The sequence below is a fragment of the Aulonocara sp. 'chitande type north' Nkhata Bay genome, linkage group LG14 (assembly GCF_057382095.1).
Source record: "Aulonocara sp. 'chitande type north' Nkhata Bay isolate Kocher_YH1m ecotype deep benthic linkage group LG14, A_spYH_male_GT1.1, whole genome shotgun sequence".
Lineage (NCBI taxonomy): Eukaryota > Metazoa > Chordata > Actinopteri > Cichliformes > Cichlidae > Aulonocara > Aulonocara sp. 'chitande type north' Nkhata Bay.
This window is the reverse complement of record NC_141357.1, coordinates 24,406,958-24,428,833: the sequence shown is the minus strand read 5'-3', so window position 1 is coordinate 24,428,833 and position 21,876 is coordinate 24,406,958. Positions and strand designations below refer to the sequence as shown.

The following is a 21,876-nucleotide window of genomic DNA, read 5'->3' as shown; positions in this document are numbered from 1 at the left end:
TTCACCCCGCGGAGACTTCAGTAAATAATTCTGTGCATAATCTGTCACATTAATGAAGACAAAGAAGAAAAAAGGCAAGTAACTCAAAGTAAATTTTATTTGTATTTAACATTCCACATCACTGAGAACAAAGACTTCTCTGCTTTTGTCAACAGCTGGCTGAGGACGGTACAAAAAGAGCAGCCACTTTAATAAATGCATCGACTTTGACTTCATCGGCTTTCTGTGAGGCGGTTTCAGATGGACGTGTCACACAGGAGGCATTTAAAATGTTCCTTGGTTTAATGTTTTCATATTAAAAAAAGAAGCCAAACTGTGGGAGGAGGTTGTGAAGCGAGGAGGATACAAACTGCAGGTATTGCTTAGTAGTAGATACAAATGTCTCCGTGCTGAGAGGAAGTGTTCAGAAAGGGAAACGGAGAGGGAGAGCATGCAGAAGTGGAGAAACTGGAGTTAGTTATTTGACAAGACTGTCTTTACAAGGAGAAATTAAACCAATTAACTGTATTTAGTGACTGGAGCCCTTTTCAGACATCCTTCACCTGAACACGGCAGCCTTCTGCATCACATTCATCACAGCAGGTCGAATGATGCAGTCGCTTTAGAAAGGACAGGCAGGCACATGGCCCTTCTGCATCTTTGTGGTGTTCGCCTCACTAAAGCCTGAACCACAGAAACCTGCACACGATCAAAAATTCGTTTCTAAGTTTAGGAAATATTTAGAGATTCTTCTCTTACTTAATTCTGCTTTAAAAGAAAAGCAGGAATCTGAATGTTGAGCTTGTGTGTAAGGGGAAGCACCATGCAGCACACATACAGAGATTCCACTCTTAGTCACTGTAGCCAAGTGTGAGTACACACCTTTAGTGTTTGAGGCTACAGGTGCCAGGCATCACAATTGTTCTCAGAAAGCAGCAGTGTGACCTTCAAGTGTGAATAAAACAATCCATGTCTGAAAAGGGCTGAAGGTGTCACAGGATCAAAACCAGAGAACATCCAGGTGCAGATTTGTGTGTTGGTTTATTAGCCAGCAGTCATTTCTTCATGTTTCCATGTTGTATGTAGGCTGTTGTTGGATAGTATGTGCTCGAAACCGATGTACTGCTGTCCAGCCATCCGCTCAGTATCTGTAGTATGGACTCCGCGATCGAGACCGCGACCTCCTGGAAAAAAGAAAAGACTCCAGTATAAAGAGCAGCGTAACAAACAAAGATATGACTGCTGTGCTTTAGTGTGAGATTAAAAATTTGTTTCTAATCTGGTGAAGATCATCTTATCAGCTCCATCAAGGCGCGTAAGCGTCAGTTGTTTGGTCGTTAGCAGTATTACAAACCAACTACCCGAATGACTTTCATAGAAAGTCAGTGAAGAGGTGTCTGCACCTCAGTCAGTGGGGTTTGGAAATATCCAAAGTTTTAGAAACCAATTCAAATTGTGAATTTTAGCACAAAGTTCTTTTATTTATTTAAAATAAGCATTCATGTCCATGTAGTTTAGCCCCAGTTCTTCTTTTTTACAAACATCCCTGAAGTAAACAAGCCCTAGACATCAATAACACATTACATCAGGCCGTACAATGTTCATCCAAAATCATTCATCAGCCTTCACTTCAGACCTAAACTGATCATCTAAACACAAGTTATAAACATAAAGTACACTTCCTGAGCACTTTATTAGAAACACTTTTAAACCTGCTCATTCAAGCAGGCACTCAATCGGCCACTGACGTGGTGGCAGTGAAGTGTGTAACATGTTACAGGTCAGGAGCAGGTAATGAGGAAACAGCTGTTCTCAGGGACTTCGACTGTGGCATGACTGTTGGTGCCACAGAGGCTGATTTGAATATTTCTCACAGTGCTGATTACTAGTGGCACTAAAGTTAAAAAAAAAAAAACAAAAAAACACACACACACACACACACACACACACACACACACACACACACACACACACACACACACACACACACACACACACACACACACACACACACACACACAGAGTGATATCTGTGGACAGATGAGGGAGATCCAATGAGAAAGGTCAGATAACCACAAAAAGGAGCTCAACAGACTGAGCACGTGACCCACGTCTATGTATGAAGGTTACAGACGGACAGCACGTTTGTCCAATACACAGAAATTATGTAATGCTGTTGAGATGAAAGGACTAGAACCCCCAGTGTTGGCAGAAAGATGTGGAATCCACTGACAGATGCTGTTTGGAGAGTAAAGGGAGCCCTGAGCTGAGTATTAAATGGTAAAAACGGACTGGTGCTTAAATGGTGCTTTTCTACTCAGTTACACACTTTATAACCAGAGGGAGTCAGGAATCGATCCACTCACTTTCCAACTGGTAGACGAGCTTATAGTGTTCCTAATAAAGTGCTCTGTGGATGTACACATGTGGCTGTAGAGAAACTACCTGAAAAGGTATTGACCTCTTTGCATTTAGTCTGACTTTTCAACACTAATCTGTACTCTAATTTGCAACTGATGAGAAGACAAATAGCTTAACTACGGTGTCTGCAGGCCTGGTGATGAGCCTTTGAGACAGTGTGTGTGTGTGTGTGTGTGTGTGTGTGTGTGAGTGAGAGACAGAGAGAAAGAAAAAAAAAAGAAGACATAATTCATTCTGCTTCATTGTGGCTGTGCAGATTCTTGTGGCTTCTCACATACCTTTTGTATGAGTTGTATTCTCGGCCTGAGGGACAGAGGACAGAGCCGTGATGAAAAACAACTGCATGCCAGAACATCTTAAAGCCCATAAAACTGGCAGAGCAGAAACTGATGGCAGCAAATCAGAGCCTGAGCTGATTAAATATTTTGGTTACTTCTGTGCGAGTATGCAAGGCTGCAGAACAAACACTGCATGTTCATTAAGCCACATTCTAATTACACAGGAGCCATGTTGCTGCTGTCAATCAAAAACCTAAAGCCTTACCATATTTGGAAGGAGAAGGCGAGTGGCTCTGTCGCCCATATTGTCTTTCCCATTCGTCCCTTTCTTTCTCACGGCGCTCGCGCTCCCTAAACGCAGAGCGCCAGGGTCAGAAAGTTGCGACACACAAATACCAAACGGTCCAGCTAGGCACACAAACACGGACTTACTTCATGCGTATCTTGCGTGCCATGGCTCGCAGTTCGCCTTCTCGCTCCTGTAAAGTAAACAACCAGCAATAAGAGGAAATAGGTGGACAAAGACGCTTCTGTCTTACTAAACCTCAGACATGCTCTCACACACACACACACACACACACACACACACCTGTCGTTTGTGTTCCTGCTGCTGGATCTTCACCTGAGCGGCTTTCTTATCCGCCTTGGCTGCAGATCAGGCAAAAGAAAGATCTTTATCATCTTTTTCACTTTGCATAATATGAGAAAATCTTCAACAGTTTCAAGTTGTGCACAGTGCTGATTCTTAATTCGCACATTAACCACAAACACATGCGATCTGCTCGGCTGCACTCACACTGCTTGTTGAGAGCCTTCTGCATTTTCAGCTTCAGCCGTTCCTGTGGGGTCATCTTGGGCTGCAGGTGACACAAATGTGTTAGTACAGCTTTCCATGGCCGGAAAAAAAAAGAAAAGAAAAAAAAAAAAAAAAAAGAAGTGTGTGTGTCAGTGTGCACGCATGTGTTAGAGAGAGGGGGAGGTACCGGGGCTATTGTACAAATTCAATACCATCACCTTTACGAACAGTAGCTGGTGGAGATAAAAAGGGTGACAGATTACAAGTGATTGAAAACATTTTGTGTGTTGGAACAACAGACACAGGCTCTGTGTGTGTGTGTGTGTGTAGACAGACTGCTGCTTTAGCTTGCAACTGCTGTGGGACAGTTTAGAGACAGGCCAGGATCAAAACAACATGAACACAAATATATAGTTTAAAAAAAAAACAAAACAAAACAAAAAAAAACCAGTTGCAAGAAAAAGTTTGTGGACACTTTGGAATTACTATGATTTTTGCACTGATTGGTTTCAAAATGAAGATCAATCTTTATGCATTTAAAATTTTAAAACAACCTGGGTAATCACTGAGTACAGGCAGGCAAAAGTACTTCCAAAGTTCATTGGAATCAGGCGTTCCAATTGATAAGGTGAGACTGAAGTTTGGGTCGTCTCCAAATCGAGGAAACTGAGAACTGCCGGTTATCTCTCTGCAAAAATAGCATCAGGAATATAGAGTATAGTCCTGGGGAAAACACCCAAGGGTAACAACAAAATCCCTGGACTCCCTAGACATAAGGTTAATTGTGACCCCACAGGAAACCACAACTCTGCAAACTCTACACCCCAAAAAACCAGAACACCATCCTGTGAAGCACGGTGGAGGCACAATTAGGCTTTAGGCTGACTTGTTACCCCAGGTTTTGGACACCTCGCGATTGTTAGGAGAGCAACAAATTACGAAGCATTTTACTGGAAAATGTAAACCCACAAGGAGAGGACTGGTAATCCAAGAACAGAATGAACCAAAGACAAAGAAAATTCAAGGTTTGGATGAGCCAAGGCAGAATCGTCCTGACCTTAATCCATCTGGGGAGGGCTGTTTGAGGGCATTTTCACACCTAAAGTTAGTTTACCCTGGTCCAAATCAGTTGACGAGTTTTGTTTATTTACACACAGAAAACTCCAATCAAACCAAAAAAAAGATGTGAGAACATTCAATCTGCTTATTGGCCACATGTGTCTAAGATGGGAAGAAAATGCTGTGCTCTGGAGCAGCAGATAACTCAGAGTTTATTCCTAACATTCATGTTTATATGGGTAATATTTTACAGTTTGTGTACTGAGCACGGCTGCATTACTCCGCTACATCCCAGAAAGCAAAGCACACCTGGCTACGGGAAGACGTTTAGCTCAAATTTGCATCTGGTCCCACAAACTACTCTGGAGTTGATCTGGATCGAGACCTCCATCTCCAAAGGGACTCAATGTGGTTGTTTTGTCCACACCTGGAGTGTGATTACCATGTTCACACCTGGACAAAGGAACAACGCCAATGGGGAAACAAACGTCGCAGAAATACTGACGAACTCAAACAGTTATGTAGAGAGGAACAGGCCCAGACTCTCAGTGTTGTCTCATAAGCAGCGATGACAAACACATGAAGGATTATTGCAGTTGAAAATTCAAATATTGAAATGAATGATTGCTCAATGTGTTCAAGAAAGGCATTAACTGTTTAAGAAATCAGACCCCATGAGTAAGTAATGCAGAAATCATAATTCTCATGGTAACCCAAAGATTTTCTTGCAACTGTACGAACACTGCCAGAGAGAAGAAAGAAAAACAAGGACTGGAGGAGGAGAGAGGGTCAGAAAGTGAAACAAGAGCAAGTTCAGGTCCGGTGAGTTTAAAAAGTTGGCCAGTGGCGTTTTGTCACGACACACCCTTCGCTGGGCTGTTCAAATCTGGCCAGGCAAGAAAAACTGCAGGTCACAAGCTGCAGGCAACAGACGAGCTGATAACAAATGTACACTATTTGACTGTGTGACAGTTGGGATGTATTCAAACCTCGTCCTCTCTTCCAGGAAAAGAGTGAGAAGAAAAGTCGTCCATGACAGAAATACATTTCACAAAACAGTTTCGATGACTTATTCTTAAAGGAAACTGCTCAAAAATTTAGGAAGTCTGCTTATTTGCTCAATTGTTGTTTTGATCTTTGTGTCCATTTGTACTTTCGAAAGTGTCCGACTATTTCTTTAATCAATATGTTCGTCATTCACGTGTTCATTACTGATTTATAGATTGTCATAAGAGGAAGAAGTGATCTTCTTCATCTCAAGACCTTTGATGTGTCACAGTGTGTTTATTTTAGACTAAAGACAGATGCATAAAGATAACTGCACACATGCATCCACCACCAAGATTAAAATCATCATCAAGACTTCAGAGGACGTATAAAAGTTCACTTCATAAAGAAATGGCAGCATTAACTTAGACATCTGGCAAGAATACTGTAGTGTAATTTGCAGGGCATGTCCACTTTAGGGGGAGGGGGATAAGAATAAAATGACTGTTCTCTGTGGGCAACAATGGCTTCTACATCCCAGTGTGGTGGACAACCAAGTCAGCCTGTCAGGGATGAGGGAGGCGTAGGCTTTAGCAAGAAACCCAGCTAGATCAAATTCTTACTGACTTTGGCAGCTCCCGTCTCTTTACCACCCGAAGTGTCAGGCCTGGAGAGAGGAGAAGAAGAAGAAGACAGAAAAACACATCACGATGAGGTGAAGATGGCATATTTATATATGCATACTGACTTTCTAACAGGTGTAACGCTGAAGGGTGAGGATGGCTTTTAAATGTGAAAAGCAATAAAGAACAGGTGTTAAATTGTTCTGGCTTCGTGACACTGAAACTGACTGTTTTAAGACTCTTATTTATGGACTTATTTATTGTTCACTGGTGCAGCACAGGCCTAGTCAGGTGCCTTAAGTCTGAAAAGTGATGATGGTAAATAGAGACATGTCAGCCCTAAAGCAATAAAGTACTACTTATATTTCCACTTTATAGCACAGCTCATCTCCAAACCTTTTGTCTTGTGTGTCATTAAACTCAAGAACACTTGCTGTTCAGCTTTTGATTAGCCAATCTAATGAGTTATGAGTCGAAAGTGTGCTTTTCCTGAGACAAAACCATTCTTAAAGAGCGGAGAAAATTACAAAGTTTGATAAAAAACAGTAAAAGGATGAAAACTGTTGGTGGTTTTTAATCAAGCAGCCTGAAATGTACGTGTCTATTTTGCCTAAAAATACACCTTTTAGACGAACATCTGCTAAAATGTGGGGCAAGGCCCCCTGGTGGACGAACAATATATAGCAGTCAGGCCACAAAAGGTCAGTCACAGTGACTAAAGTCTTTGTAAACATGTTTAAATAACCAGGAAATATTTAAATGACAGCTGATGAAGTGTAGAGATTTCTCTTGTCTTTTAAATGGATCTCGCTCCTGTTCTCATTATTTTGCGAGGAAAAAATTAAACTGGAGAGATGGTAATGAAGAATTATGCTCCATTAAGAAATCATCAGAAGCCCAAAATGAATCTGTGACGACACAAGGCTAGAGACACTTAGTCTTATTTATGTGTGATTAAGGGTTTGGATGATCGGCAGAATATTTCCAGATTTCTGACAAGGCCAGGGAGCTTTCATTTTGGATATTAAAGACACCGCTCTTTCTATAATATTGATTATTTACATTTTCACACTCTGTTAAAGTGTTTTAGGGTCTTCTTACTTTCTTAACTTGTCAGAGATGGCAATGGTAGCAGGCTGGGCCCCTCTGTGGGCAGGGGATGGGCTACGGCGAGGACGGCTAGGGGTTCGTGAGGGACTGTGGCTGCCGCTGTCACCACGACGATGTCCTCCACTGCTCCAACCCCCTCTCCTCGAGTTGCCGCCCTGACGTGAGCTCGAGCGGGACCTGATAGAAAGACAAAAGGGCTTCAACTACAGAATTCTGTTAGGCAGCTCATGTAGCACTGCTTACAGATTAAGCTAACCTTGTTCTTCTACGTGCCGAGTATCGTCTCCTATCCCTGTCTCTGTCCCTATCCCTGTCTCGATCCCGGTCTCGTTCTCGCTCTCTGTCCCTCTCACGTTCTCTGTCTCTGTCGTTGGAGCGTGACCGGTCACGTCTCCTCCACGATCCTCCGTTCCCTCCTCTACCTCGGGAGTAGGACCTAGAGCGCCGCCTTGACCGCGAGCGACTCCGGGATCGACGCCCATCTCTTCCCCCGCGTCCTCGTCGGGGTCGGCGTGAATGTGACGATGAGCGAGAGGAGGACCGAGAGGAAGAGTGCGAGGAGGAAGAAGGGGAGTGGCTGCTGGATGACCTTCGTCTCCTGAATAAACAGAGACAGCGTTTCAGTATAAATACAGGCTAGCACCTAGCCTATCATTACATCATATTTTCCGCTTTTAAATGTAATATGTTGTTTAATTTATAGAAAAATTTTGATAACAGATTTCAGCTTTGAAAAATACCCAATCAGATTTTTCTTTATGCGCATGCACACTTCAATAGTTCCTTTTTGATAGTCGGTGATTATTTGGTCAGATACTCTGAAAGCTGATCCACCTTTCTGACCACAAAAACAATCGATATTCTTTCTGCACGAACAGCTGCGGTCATTTTAATTAACAGTGACTGCAAGAAGAAAAACCAGGAGGAGGGAAAGTTACCGACCGGGAGCCCCTGCTATGACCTGCAGAGTGCTGCGAGTTGGAAGGGGCGTGGCCAGAGTGAGGAGCAGCTGTTTGCGGTGCTGCCGCGGCTTCCTCGTCACTGCCGCCGAAGCTGGTGATGAAGGTGATCTTCTCTGGACCGGGAGTACGTGAGCGTGAGCGTGACTCAGAGCTGGACTCTGACTCTGGCCTGAAAGTGATCAGAATTTTTTTTAGTTAAGACACACAGAGGCAGACAACCAATCAGAAAAGTGGGAAGGACAAATCAAGTGGGTGAACTCACCGTTTATAAGGATCATATGTTGGACTGTCTCTCCTGGCGTAGCTGCAAGAGGAAATGGCGAGTTAACATAACCACGTTCTGAGGTACGGTGAAGTTCATTACGGAAAAATAACGCAAATTTACCTCGGAGGGCTGATTTGTCTTCCTTTTAGCCTCTTCTCTCTAAACTCCCTCCTCTGTCTACGAGAGCGGCGGCCCTGAGACGATCAAGCAAACAAACATTATAAAACCTGTGAACACAACCCACACAAACACTTCCCTCAGCAGATTTAGTCTTACAGAGTACATGGCCTTCTCCGCCTCCAGAGCTTTGGCATGTTTGATGGCCTCCACTTCTTCCTTGTCTTTTCTCAACATCCTGACAAATGGGTAGCACAATCACAGCATTACAAAAACCACAAAAATAATTATTTAAACACAGAAGCGCATCAACGTGAAGAAAAGAAAACCAACGATCCTCAGTGTAACAGCATGAGATACATGCGTTCGTGTCGGAGCCACGGCTCAGTGTACTCATTACGGTTTATGTTTTAACGTCAGATGCTCACGTTAAACATTGCCATGGTTTCAAACAATAACAAGAGTGGCTGTACGAACAATGGCTCAGGCTTAAATTGTTCTTATTCCCCAACTTCAGAAAGTGTTTTTTTTACCCCCCCCGGGAGAGCAGCTAGTTTATTTGGGCTGCACAAAAGCCAATTAAGACGACACTAAAAATGAAAAAGCTCATTTTGCACTGTGAACCATACAAAGCTACTCCACTGGAGTCCAAGAATACAAACATGTTGCTCAAAGTTCGCCTTTACTCTACAGAACTTATTTTGAAAGAGATCCTCTAAATAGTCAATCAATTTAAAAGCAAACAAAAAAATACCTTTTTTTACTGTGTGTATTTTTACAGTATCTGCTGAACTTAAAACACTGCAGAAGCTTGTAATTAAAATGAATATAACCCAAATACATCAACTTTGAGGTCAAGGATATTACAGTTAACAAAATTAAACCACAAAAACAAACAAACAAACATTAAAAAAACAAAACGACTACATTAGAAAAAATATTTCAGTTAACCGAAAAAATTATAATAAAATAAAAACCAGACTTCTGAAAATAGTTAGTTGATAAAATGTATCACAACTTCCCTAAAGATTCAGACATGTTTACTAAGAATTTGGTCTAAAACACTGAGTCAACTGAACTTTCAAAAAGTTCTGTTTTCACAATAATACCTAAAATTCTTTTCCTAAATCTCACCTCTGAGATCTGCCGTTTATACAATTATACTTAAAAAGACTAAAAACTTAAACAGAATTAAAACCTTTAAAAAAAATAAAAAAAAAAAACACAGGAAAAAACCCAACAACAAAAGAACCCTGAATTTAAAAACAAAAAGCTATATTAACTTTACTTTGATCAAGACACTACTTAAAATTTCAAGAACCACTGACATCATGATGTCATTAATGACATGTTACCTGACAAAGTCTCCTTCAGCCATTCCATATGGCGTTGCCATTTTGTTCAGGTCCATCACCTGCTCCTGGTTCAGCTCATCAACATCAACCTCCACATCTGAAAGCACACACACAGACACACACAGACACATCATTTTTTTAACAAGTCGATTTCTTACCCAAGCATTAAACAGGAACACTGACCTGAGATCAGATCGTCGGCTCACAGCATTTAAAACACAATTATCACATAACCAAGAAAAACCTGCAACCGGGCAGAAAAGATGAGCAGTTCCAGCTGAGTGGATCACGTTTATAAAGACAAACTTCTCCAGGTACAGTGTAAGATAACTAGTGTTATTTCTCAATAACTAGCGTTTCACACGCTGTTAAATTGCTTGGTTCAACAGCATTAATTTCTCATTGGGATGTGACATTTCTCCTTCGCTGAAGCCCATTTTGAGGGTTAGTCTGAAGCTAATCCTGGTCCAGCTACACAGATGTGTATCTGGCCATTTGAACCCTGCACTGCATTAAATGATGTCACAAATCCAGCTCGCACAGTCAAATTGACAATTTCAGATTTTAGTCTCTTCTGAGAAACGTTCTGTGGAATAACTCTCGCACATCCAAGAGACGAAAAGCTGATCAAACACATTCTCTGTGGACAGCTGTACCTCTAAATGTTTTATTTGGTCATCTCCTGAATTTTATTTCCCTAACACATAGATTACTCCAGTGAAACACGCTCACCGATATCTGGAATGCCTTCGTCATCTTCGGATTCGCTGTTTTCTGAATTGTCTTCCTCCTTGTCTGACTGGGGCTCAGGCTCTGCTACAGTGCTGTCCTCATACGTGTAACCAATGGTGGCCTTCTTCTCAGCCAGTCTGCACAACACAAGGAAAGATTTATAAACACAACTTAAAATACTGGATTTCACAGTGGAAATAAAGAAATCACTTTAAAATTTAGTTCATACTTTTTCTTCTCATCCTCATTTGGTTTGGGCAGACCACCATAGAGCTCATCCAGGTAGATCTGGTATAAACACTGCTCCTCAGAGACTGCAGGAGGACAGGAGGGATTTAAAGAGCACAACACAACTGCAAAATATACCCACTGAGAGCAGGTCAACACACTGCCATGGTCACATTAAGAATACAGGTGCAACACTATTAAGTGCATTACATAGTCATGTAGATTTTGTGTGTTAACACTCACTGTTGGCAAAGTCATTCTGTACAAGGCCTCTGTAGCGCTCATAGTTACACTTTCTCTCCTCCATCTCCTGCTCTGGAGTGCTGCATGAGACAAAGAAGATTGTTGGTCACATTAAACACCTCACTGAACGCCTAAATCTCACCACACCAAACTGGTTTGTCTCCTCACCAAGCATGAAAGATGACTAAAAATACAACCTCACAGATGACCTGTTCAATTACTGAGCAGCAGGTGTTTTATCACAGAGTAAGAACCAGAAGTCTTACTAAAAAGCTACTCTACAGTTATTACCACAAGTTTCAATGCACCAGCACAAACAGTCAGTGAAGTAATCGGCATTACAACACATAAAGATGGAAACAGACAGTTGTGCTATGACCAGCGTTTTTAAATTTTATTTTGTTTTTAATTCTTTAATTCTATTCAGTTTTCCATCACTTTACAGAATCGCTTGGTATTTTTTAGATTAGTTTTAACTTTATAGAAAGGTTCAGTTTTAGTTTCGTTTTTAATTTTAGTCTTTTAAATTATTATAATGTAATAGGAGGGGTATTTATCAGAGAAAGTTTTAAGAGTAGTCACCCGGTCATCCCAGCAACCATCTTCAACAAAGTCTCCTCATGGGTGGTGTTTTGAGAAATCAATGGACTGACTGTGCCTGTGGTTAGAAAACAGTGAACCTGTAAAACTAACCACAGCTATGATCAGCATTTGAGGATTGTGCTGACACCTTATTTCAGGTGTTCAGTCAATCCTGAAGCTGGCAGCTTCACACCACTGTCCAAAGACATACACATAATGTCAACTGCTCTCGTACTGAGCAGGATTACTGCTACAACCACACATCATCAGCAGGGAAACACCAAAATGTTTTACAACGGCCTAAAAATCAGTTCACTTTCCTATTAGCAGGTCAACAATCCAGCACCTACTGACCACAGTCTTAAAACCCAGGAAATCCGGAGGACCATGAGGACCCATTTTAATAATCTGTATTCATACTAGGAATCAAGGTCATGCAAGCTGTTGCTCTTCTGCTCCACAGGTGGTTTCTGTCCTCCCTGAGCTCACCTTAGGACACCTGCATTACAGTTTGGACAGATGTACTGCCCCAGTCAAAGCCCCCACCTGCCACTGTCTTAGGAGCGGGTCACCAGAAGCACTAAAGCTGTGCTTGAAGAGTCATAAATCTACTACTACAGACTACTGCAGCAGGTGTTTTGGCTTTATTATTATAGAAATTGTAATATAAGTAATTAAATTAGCCTATTTTTTTCTTAAAACAAACAAACAAACAAACAAAAAAGGGGTCACCATCTCTTTTGACCACTAAAGTCAGATCAGCTCAACCTCATATAAGAGCAAATGTTTCCACAAAATTTAAAAAAAAAAACCCAAAACAAAACAAAAAAATAACTGAAAACATATGAATGAACTATCTTTACTGTTGAATATATAACAATCTGTACTGCATATGTACAACAATCTATGGTGAATGTGTGAATCTCCTCACAACTGTCCAATGTAGAATCATACAACAAAAAAGTAAATAAATAACCGTAAAATGTTCACACAATGTGGGTTCCATGTTAAAAATGTGACTTTAAGTACTTTCAGACTTACGATGTGGTGAGCAGAGGTGGAGTGTAGGTGGGGATGTAGTCCAGGTGAGCCCTTACATCAAACCTGTCAATCATGTTGTTGGCATCTCCTTGCCAAGGCATCCTTCAGACAACAAAAATGAGGCAACATGTGATCATAAGCTCTGCGGTGTGGCTCATCTCTTATTATGTGTGGATTTTGTGATTTTCCTCACATGTTTGCAGGGCTCTCTGCAGCCAGTGCCACAGCTGGATCCAGGTGGATCTTGTAGGCTCGACCATGAACTTGAAGAAACTGAGCAGGATCTTTTTTCTGTCAAAAGAAAATGAAACTGTCAGAATGCAATGCATTGACTAATATCTAAAAACTACAAAATGTTACACTGCACAGCACTTTAATTAAACTGAAACCAACAACCATGGAAATTAACTTCTAAAACTTCACACTTTTTTAAAACAGTAACTGGTTCATTGATGCAATGAGGATAACTGAAAGCTGTGCCAACTATATGCATATGTTTTTAAAAATACCACAAAGTTTGGATCCACTTAACTGTGTATAAATTTGCTCAAATCTTTCCTTTTTTTTTTTTTTTTTTTTTTAAAAATCCTGCAGTAAGAGTGTTCAGGCCAGACCTGCTCACTCCTACCCGGTGGTACACTGTGCTACATGATAAAGTTTCTTACTATTTTCTCGTAGTACTCTCGCCGGCGCTCGCCTCGCCGTTTGTAGTCTACCATCATGCCACGGAGCTTGCGCTCATGTTTGCGGGCCTCCTGCCACATGACGGCTCCGCTAGGGGTGGGGGCGCGGCGGGGCACGGCTGCTGCTCAGGGCAAACAAGCAAGAATCATGGAAGACAGGGGAAAGTGAGATTAAGGGGTGTTAGGGGCAAGATTAAAAATAAATAAATAAATATTGGACTTGATAAACAGAGCACTTCAAGAGCTCTGAACTCCACGTTATTTCCTTGATATACAGACAGAAAGTATCTCTTACATATTACAGTTGATATCTCTGATCAGAACCAACTACAGAGTGCAACCAGCACATCTGCAAACACACTATCAACACTCAAGACTCACGAAGATTCACAGTTTTAACCTTCACACTAAACACAGACAATGCAATCGTTACCTAGATTCCTTGTTAAACACTTGACAACCAAAATCACGCACTGACGTCTAAACTTCTAACAAGACAACAGGCACATAGTCTGAGATTAAAAGGCCATGAATGCACAAATTATTTGTAGTCTGTCTATTCATAAGTAAACTGAGGCATATTGGTCACTTCCTATAACTGAAGTTGTGACACGTCACATTAGAGATGTGAGGGAAATTCAGTGTAACGAAAAACCAAAAATGTATACGTTTGAAATTAATTTGCATCAGTGTCTACACTTCCAGTGCATTTCTCGGAGTGTTTGACGAAACTCATATCCGCTCATATTGGTACATCACATAAGTTACAGTGAATCAAGGTGTCACCTCTGCATCTCCCACCACTAAACGTACTTTTAATTTACAGCAGTAGCTAAACAGTCTTAAGCTAAAAAGCTAACCTAGTTTTCTATCCAGTATTAACGTAGTTAAAACGGTTACATTACAACGCTGTTTGTCCTAAAAATTGTTATTTTAACCCGTCTACGCCCCACTTTCAGCGTTCAGATTCAGCCGGGTGCTAAAAAAGTCTGTGTTATCAAAGTGATGTAGGAGTTTGTTAGCATACACACGGGCCTGACTGCGCATGCAGCCCGGGCCTTTTTAATGCTATCTAGCATCACAACTAGCCTAGCTTAGCTGATCTGCAAATGCGTTGGGAACAATAGTCAAAAAGCAGCTACGAAACACTGAAATCTACACACACGTACAGGGCATTCAGCGCGGTCTAAATTCTCACAGTGTACCTGTTTTACTAATCGCCAACACACACTCGGGTTGTTTTCAGTTGGCCAAAAGCGACGTTAGCAGAGTGGAGCGTAACCACACGCCTCCTTAGCGTATATATAACAGGCTGCAGTACCGGCTCTGGCCTGTGAGGGCGCTGCGGGGGAGGCGTGTGTATGTAACATTAATGGGAAGATACTTTTGAAAAAAAAAACTCCTTATAATAAAACACAGTAAACAATAATCACCATCAATACTTCTACCTTCACAGCAGAGGAGATTCTATACAAAGCATCACAAATGGTTGTGAACAGGCTGATCCGAAGGGCCAGCTCTGTTCTAGGATGCCCTCTGGACCCAGTGGAGGTGGTGAGTGACAGGAGAATGGCGGCTAAGCTGTCATCACTGTTGGACAACATCTCCCACCCCATGCAGCAGACTGTGACAACACTGAGCAGCTCCTTCAGTGGGAGACTGCGGCACCCACGGTGTGGGACGGAGAGATTTCGCAGGTCTTTCCTCCCCACTGCTGTCAGACTCCACAATAAAGACTAACTGATCAAACACACACATCCACACATGTGCAATAACACTAAGTGCAATAATCTTTTCTGGCATCGTTGTATTTTTACTCAGTTGTATATAGCATTTGTATTCTATTTTTATCTTATTGTATATTTTTTCTACTGTATATAATATTTTATTGTATTCTATTCTGTACAGTTGTGTACTGTGTTTATTCTTATTGTATTCTAATTTTTGCCTCATAACTTTTGCACTGTCCACTTCCTGCTGTGACAAAACAAATTTCCCACGTGTGGGACTAATAAAGGTTATCTTATCTTATCTTATCTTAAATAAAATAAAAAACAAACAAACATTTTGACAGCTTTCTTCTTCTTTTTAAATTTACAGATGGTTTTAATACAATGCTCGGTGTCCTTTTGAAAAATTATGAATAAATATTTAGATTGATTAAATTGGGTTTTTTAGATATAGTTTATACTTTGCTATGATAGTTAAAAGTTTGAATAAATGTAGTTCTTTTTATTGCTGAAACTGAACAGTACCTTATTCCAGCACAAAGATTAGTCTTTCCAAAAAGCCTTCCTTAAACTTTAACAGGGTAATATATGTGTTTTATTTTGAACGAAAGTTTATTTACATTATCTGTTGGCTTCATAATGAAAGTTACATAATAACTCAGTATGAAAAACGGATCAGTGGTTTTTAAGGTTGTGCACTGTATTTGGCCACAAGATGTCCCTGTAAGACAGGAGAGATGCACATTTGAAGTTATCACAGTTAAACAGAGATACTTTCAAGGAACTGGCAAACTGTGTGTGAAAACATTTGTGGTAATCCAGCTAAAAATAATTAAATTTATCTTTTTTTTCTACAAAGTATTATGCCCCTGTACCAGTCTATGACTACTTTATGTGCACCAGGACATGCATTAATGCTGCTCTAGTGAGAGTCACTCAGTGTTTAAGCCATATATTTTCTTGTATTTGTGGATTTGTCAAACTCTCCTGAATCCCTGTCAGAAATACAAACCCAGGTGCCCTTGGGTCAGTGCATCAGCTGCACATGTGGATGGGCACTAAAATAAATCCTTAAAGGGAATCTGTTATATTCATTTTAACTACCACATTTTTCTGTATAAATCAACTCTTCTGGAGTTGCTGATTTTCATACATACATACACACACATTGCATACATTAAAAAACCAAGGCATGCACTAGACAGCTGAACTTTACATCATGTATCTATATTGTTATCTTTCCCTGTTATGTATATTTACTCATTGTGTGTCTGCCTGTGTTTTAAGCTGAAAGCTAACACACATCATTTTGTTATGTGACTACAAAATGATCATAAAGAATCTTCAACTCCTCTTATTTATCTCATGCTGATATTTGTCGCAGAGTCAGAACGGAGCTGAAAGTGTCAGACCTGGATATGACTGAGTTTAAGACCATTTTAAAGGAATTAGAGAATAACTCTTTTAGTCAGTGTGACTGCTTTTAATGTTTTGCATATTTGAATATCAGTCATATTTGTTCCTTTACTTGTTATATTATTTTGTGCCTGAACAGGTCTCTCCTTAGAAGGAGATTTTAATCTCAATGAGACTTTTACCTGGATGAATAAATTATATACAATACCTTTTATTTATAAAAGTATATTCTATCTCTCCAATGTGCTGTAATCACACAGCTCCTTAGAAAAGTAACTTGGATCCATCTGGGAGGGATCAGACTAGAGATGCTACTGCTCCGCATGGAAAGGAGGTTTGCGAGCATGTCTCACCGGGAGGAGGCTGGAGGCAGACCCCGAACGCACCAGAGAGATTATATCACTACAGTTTAAATTACTGTAATGCTTTATTTGCTGGATTATCCAAACGATCAGGATGACTTTAGCTTATTCAGAGTCCTTTCATCTGAAATCTGAACATATCATCACAGTACTGAAGTCAAAACAGGATCACTTCTAAATCCTTCTACAAAGGTTTGAGTCCCAGGAACATTTCTCAGTGTCTATAATGCTAATAGACCTCTAACTGTGTGTGTGTGTGTGTGTGTGTGTGTGTGTGTGTGTGTGTGTGTGTGTGTGTGTGTGTGTGTGTGTGTTTTAACTTGTATTTTATTTCTCTTGCAAACTTGACTTTGTTAGGTTTTAGTACTTTACGACAATAATAATTAAATGTACTATATGAAAAAAATGACATTAACATTGAGATGTGGATTGGGCTTCTGTGCTCACAGTTGGCTGTCAACCAGATCACAATATTTTATCTTTGTCCATGTTAATAGAACCATCCAGCACTGTGAAAGCATATATAACAGAACCTAAGGACAAGCATTTAACACCTTCACACTGAGGGGCAGTGACCTCTTGGCTGAATCTGAAGCTTTCTAATCTGCTGGCTGGGCTTTGACATCCTGCTCAGCAGGTGCAGAAAGAGGCTTGTACATATGCACGTATATGTATACGGCTACGTTTGTGTGTGTAAACTCTATTCTCTACATTTCCTCATGACCAGCATGGTTACAGGAAACCATGTTCATTTCCAGCCCACCGCTGTTTGCACAGGTCAGAGGTCACATCTGTCACATCTATTTGCACATTAAATGTCTATGCTGTGACCTTGGAGCTGCTTACACTTGACAATTTTTTATATTTTAGTAACACACAGCATGCATTACTGTAATGATTTAGGTCAACATAGACTGTCTGATATCTGCAAAAATGGTTACACTTAACTTCAGTCATTGCAGACCCATTAAAAACAGAAACTTTAAGTAAATATTTGCCAGTGTTTCCAGCATTTTGACCAGCAGTTTGCACAAACCCACTGCTCTTGAAACTTACTGTTATTTTTTTTTTTGCAGCCACACATTTATTTTTTAGGAAAACTGGGGTCAGTCAGGTGGTCTCCAATATTTTCCAGGCGCCGACAGCATCAGAAAGAAAAGGAAACTAGTGAAAGTCATTGTGTATACGGTGACTTACAGACCTAGTCATTGTGCCTGTGCTCCAACACGAAAGATCCTCTCATGGGACTCTGTCAGTGATTTATAAACAGAAAGCTTGGTTGTGACATCTGAAAAATGCATACAAGGAGACAAGGAACTAGACGAACTGATAACTCTTAAACAAATATAAGTAATTTAAGACTAATGTTGCTATTCCAAAGCTTAAAAATAAGCTTGGGTGCCTTTTGTTACATATACGGTTATGGTCAAAAGCAGATCTACAGAGACTGAGGCGTTATTATCGACTAGCACAGCTTTACATTATTCACAGTCCTAAATCATTTATCTTGTCATCTTTAGCTCCTCCCTCTTTATACCAGCTTTCCTCTGATTAGCTACCCCTCAAAAACAGAAGAGCTGAACAGCAGTTGACCATGTTAGGGTTGTCTGCTCTTCCTCTCATTATTCAGACCTAAGGGAAAACTGTCTGGAACAGAGGGTTTAGAGCTGTCTGAAGCCTAAGCTTTTGGCTAACAGGGATTATTTTGGACAACTAAACCCTGGTGTTTAATAAAAGGTATTAAAAGAGTTGGTAAATGCACTTTTATTACATTCCACATGTGCTGGTTGCTCCAAATGGAAAGTATAAGGGGAAAAACAGGGGACAGTAATACAGTGATACTTCCAGAATGAATCACAGTACAAAAAGGGCATCAATATGTACAATATTATTTATGTACAAAAACAACCATGTTACACACAAGTATGATAAAAACCATACATCTCGGGCAAACTGCAGTATTACATGACAAAATAGGCATCAGTGTATAGTTTTTAAAATGTTCTCAGGAGGCTTGCAAGCCTTTGGTTCAGGAGGATGCACTTTCACTCTAAGCAGAGTGAAATGTTTCCCCTCTCACAAAAACTAACTATATCCAGTCTTTTGTTCACTCTCACACACACTTACACACAGCCACACACACAAAAAAAATGTTAAATAGGCATCTGTTCACTGATCCTTTCTGTCAGTGGAGGTTTGGACAACAGTCAGATGGCAACACCGAACAGGAAATGTATCAGGACTCAAATGGAGGAAGATCCTCTGTTTACTCTTGACAGTTTCACAGGCACTCAAAGGCAAGTCTGTAAGTCTTTAAGTTTTCAGTTTACTGTTGAGTCTTTCAGCTCAACTTTATGCCTGTGCTGCTTTTTCATGGCCGTTAAGAAGGTCCAAAGACGATGGCGACGACGCTCTTTCGACCCCTCCGCTTAGCAGCCTTTGTTCCTCTGGTGTCTGAGCACAGCCATCTGTGTTTATAAAGGTCAGAGGGTCACCTTTAATTTTTATATCTGCAACATCGACACAGTGCAAGTAACTGGAGAAGAGGTCCTGTGAGCAAAAGAGTGCTAAGGACGCAAAGTAAATTTAAAAAACAGCTCCTCAGGGCTTTAAAAGGTCAGCATGGGGTCAGACCTCCAGCTCTTGGTTATCTGCATAGTGGAGGCGGTTCAACTTCTCCCTCTCCTGGTTTGAAATGTCCAGTTTGGCAGCATGTGCTGGCTTTAGTGCTGGGGAAGGGTGTGAAGGGGCCGGGGAGGGTGGTAGGGTCAGTTCAATCTCCTCGTAGCAACGTGAGACGGGGGCAGGGGCTGGAGGGTTTGTGAGAGGGGCGGCAGCGGGCAGCTGGGGCACCGGACGGTCCACGTTTCTGATGAGGTTGACAAACTCCCTCTGGTTGTTGATGCCTTCTTCCTGCGGGACAGCCTGCTGCTTTTTCCGCTTCCGATGGAGGTGGGACAGGATGAAGGCACAGGAGGCACAGCCACAGACCGTCAGCAGAGCTAAGACTCCCACCAGGATCATGTAGAAGCTCAGGCCCCCGTGTGCTGAGTCAGACATGGCGCCTTCAGGTGTGGAGACGTCAAAGATCAGACCAGAGTTCATCAAGATTTTATACGTTTAAAGATGCACAAGTATTTGTCTCACCTTGACAGTGGTGACCAATGCAGGGATTTTTGAGGCTCATGCACTCGTCACCATAGTTACCGTCAGGACAGATGCATGTGTTCCTGCCATCTATTATGTGACACTGCAGGCCTTGTTGACAGGGGTTGGGATTGCACAAGTCCAACACGACCTGAAATATTGGAAAAACAAAACAATAAGACAGTTAAGAGATATATCCACTTCTCTCTAACCTCCAGTGAAGTTTCTGATTGGATCTTTAAAAGATCTCTTCTTACTTCACTTTCAATGCTAAAACTCAAATGTTCATTTATAACCAATTATTTTTTTTAAAGTTTTAGCATTTTTAAACTTTTTGGTGTAAAATTTCCTCCTAATAGTGTGACTTCTCCTGTAGCTCAGCAGGGATTGTTAAACAAAAATAAATAAACAAACAAAAATGAACTTGAAAGTTGAAAGACTAAAGACACTGGATATATAAACCTGAATATTTTAGATTTGTTATTTTACGTAATTACTTGAGATTTTCAACTAATCACTTTACAGTTAACAAATTTCGGCATTAAACTTGGAGCTAAGAGGGCTCTATAATATTATAAAAACGTTTATTTACTGTTTGGCTTTTGTTAAAAAGTTTTACTTCTGTGGACTCTTTAATGTACTTCTGATAGGGCTATACATGCTCGAATCATGTTTATTCTTGGTATAAATAATAACATCTGATGTGCTGTCTATAGTTTTCAATCCATTTTTATTCTGTATTTTATTTTTAATTATAAGCTTGTTCTACATTTGTTCATGATATCATCGCCTGTTTTATTTATACTCAGGTCCATGTCCATGTATTACTTTTTTTTAAAAGTGATTTTCTGCTTTTGTTTTGTAAAATATCTCCATCCACATGAAAAAGAAAAAGGCACAACATTAGGTTCTATGCAACATAAATGTTGGCCAATCAGAAGGCTGCAGACGATAAAACCGCACAGTCTGATGTCAAAACAGAGATAAAAGTAGATAACGTTCTAAATCTAAATCTTCATTTCAGTTGTTGTATGTGTGGACATAAGGCTGAAATCCATAGACTAAAGCTATGTTTACCAAATGTATATGTGGACAGCGCGTCGCCCCAACCAATTGAACTTGAGATTAGCTGCATAATGCGTTTGTTACTGTGCTTTTCATTTACCTTTGCAGTACATTCAGCACTGTAAATATTCAAGTTTGTCTTTCTGGAACAGGTTTAAATACATATTTTACCATTGTGTAACATGAACTTCTGATAAAGACTAAATTTTAAAAATCCCAATTTTTCTAAATCCATCATATCGATTTTTGGATTACTCTTTTGAAATATTCTCTAATGTCATGCACGCTCTCTGTGCACCCACACATCTATTATCTTCCTCTGATCTTTCTGTCATCCTCATTAACTTGCTTTCACCTCTGATACATTTCTCACTCTGATTGGCTGCAGAAGGGTCACTGGCATGCATATACAGCTAGAAAAGGTGGAGCACGGAGCTTGCTGGTTGGCATCTCAGTACCTCGTCTCCTGATCGTTGTCAGCACTGGTGATGTCGTTCTGCTGCTTTTGTTTATGGGTTGAGTCATGTTTTCGATTTTGGTTCTGTTATTTTAGGTTATTAATATTAGTTTAGGGGAAAATGGAATCTGATGGCTCTTTGTATGGTTGTTTCATGATCTTCTTCCTCTTTTGTTTATTTTTGCCAAGTTTTCCATTTTCCTCATTCATGTTTATTCTTTGTAAGTAATCATATTTA

At 40.5% G+C, this 21,876-nt stretch overlaps 2 protein-coding genes across 9 annotated transcripts in view; both read right to left on the bottom strand.

Annotated features, from left to right (window-relative positions):
* Positions 1 to 74: 74 nt before the first annotated feature.
* clasrp (CLK4-associating serine/arginine rich protein) lies at positions 75 to 15,034 on the bottom strand. Of its 8 annotated transcripts, none has more exons than XM_086261706.1 (21): positions 14,910 to 15,034; positions 13,444 to 13,583; positions 12,972 to 13,069; positions 12,779 to 12,880; positions 11,156 to 11,235; positions 10,914 to 10,998; positions 10,685 to 10,821; positions 9,953 to 10,049; positions 8,757 to 8,835; positions 8,601 to 8,674; positions 8,478 to 8,519; positions 8,196 to 8,384; positions 7,510 to 7,851; positions 7,245 to 7,430; positions 6,148 to 6,187; positions 3,475 to 3,535; positions 3,268 to 3,326; positions 3,111 to 3,157; positions 2,944 to 3,029; positions 2,679 to 2,703; positions 75 to 1,163 (listed from the first exon to the last, which is right to left on the bottom strand). In XM_086261706.1, exons 2-21 carry the CDS (start codon positions 13,540 to 13,542, stop codon positions 1,121 to 1,123), a joined length of 1,971 nt encoding a protein of 656 aa, XP_086117832.1. In that variant the 5' UTR covers positions 13,543 to 13,583; positions 14,910 to 15,034; the 3' UTR covers positions 75 to 1,120. The 8 variants fall into 8 exon arrangements, 5 of the variants coding, with proteins under 5 accessions (XP_086117832.1, XP_086117831.1, XP_086117830.1 ...); XM_086261705.1 differs by lacking the exon at positions 14,910 to 15,034 and adding an exon at positions 14,667 to 14,795; XM_086261704.1 differs by lacking the exon at positions 14,910 to 15,034 and adding an exon at positions 14,631 to 14,652.
* A 3,690-nt stretch (positions 15,035 to 18,724) lies between these two features.
* The window catches only part of LOC147314635 (uncharacterized), a 60,219-nt gene continuing 57,067 nt past the window's right edge, over positions 18,725 to 21,876 (bottom strand). The window contains exons 13-14 of the mRNA XM_086261703.1: positions 20,117 to 20,267; positions 18,725 to 20,034 (exon numbers count right to left, since the gene is read on the bottom strand). Coding sequence (XP_086117829.1) covers positions 19,598 to 20,034; positions 20,117 to 20,267 — 588 coding nt within the window. The 3' untranslated portion in view covers positions 18,725 to 19,597. The remainder of the gene's footprint in view (positions 20,035 to 20,116; positions 20,268 to 21,876) is intronic.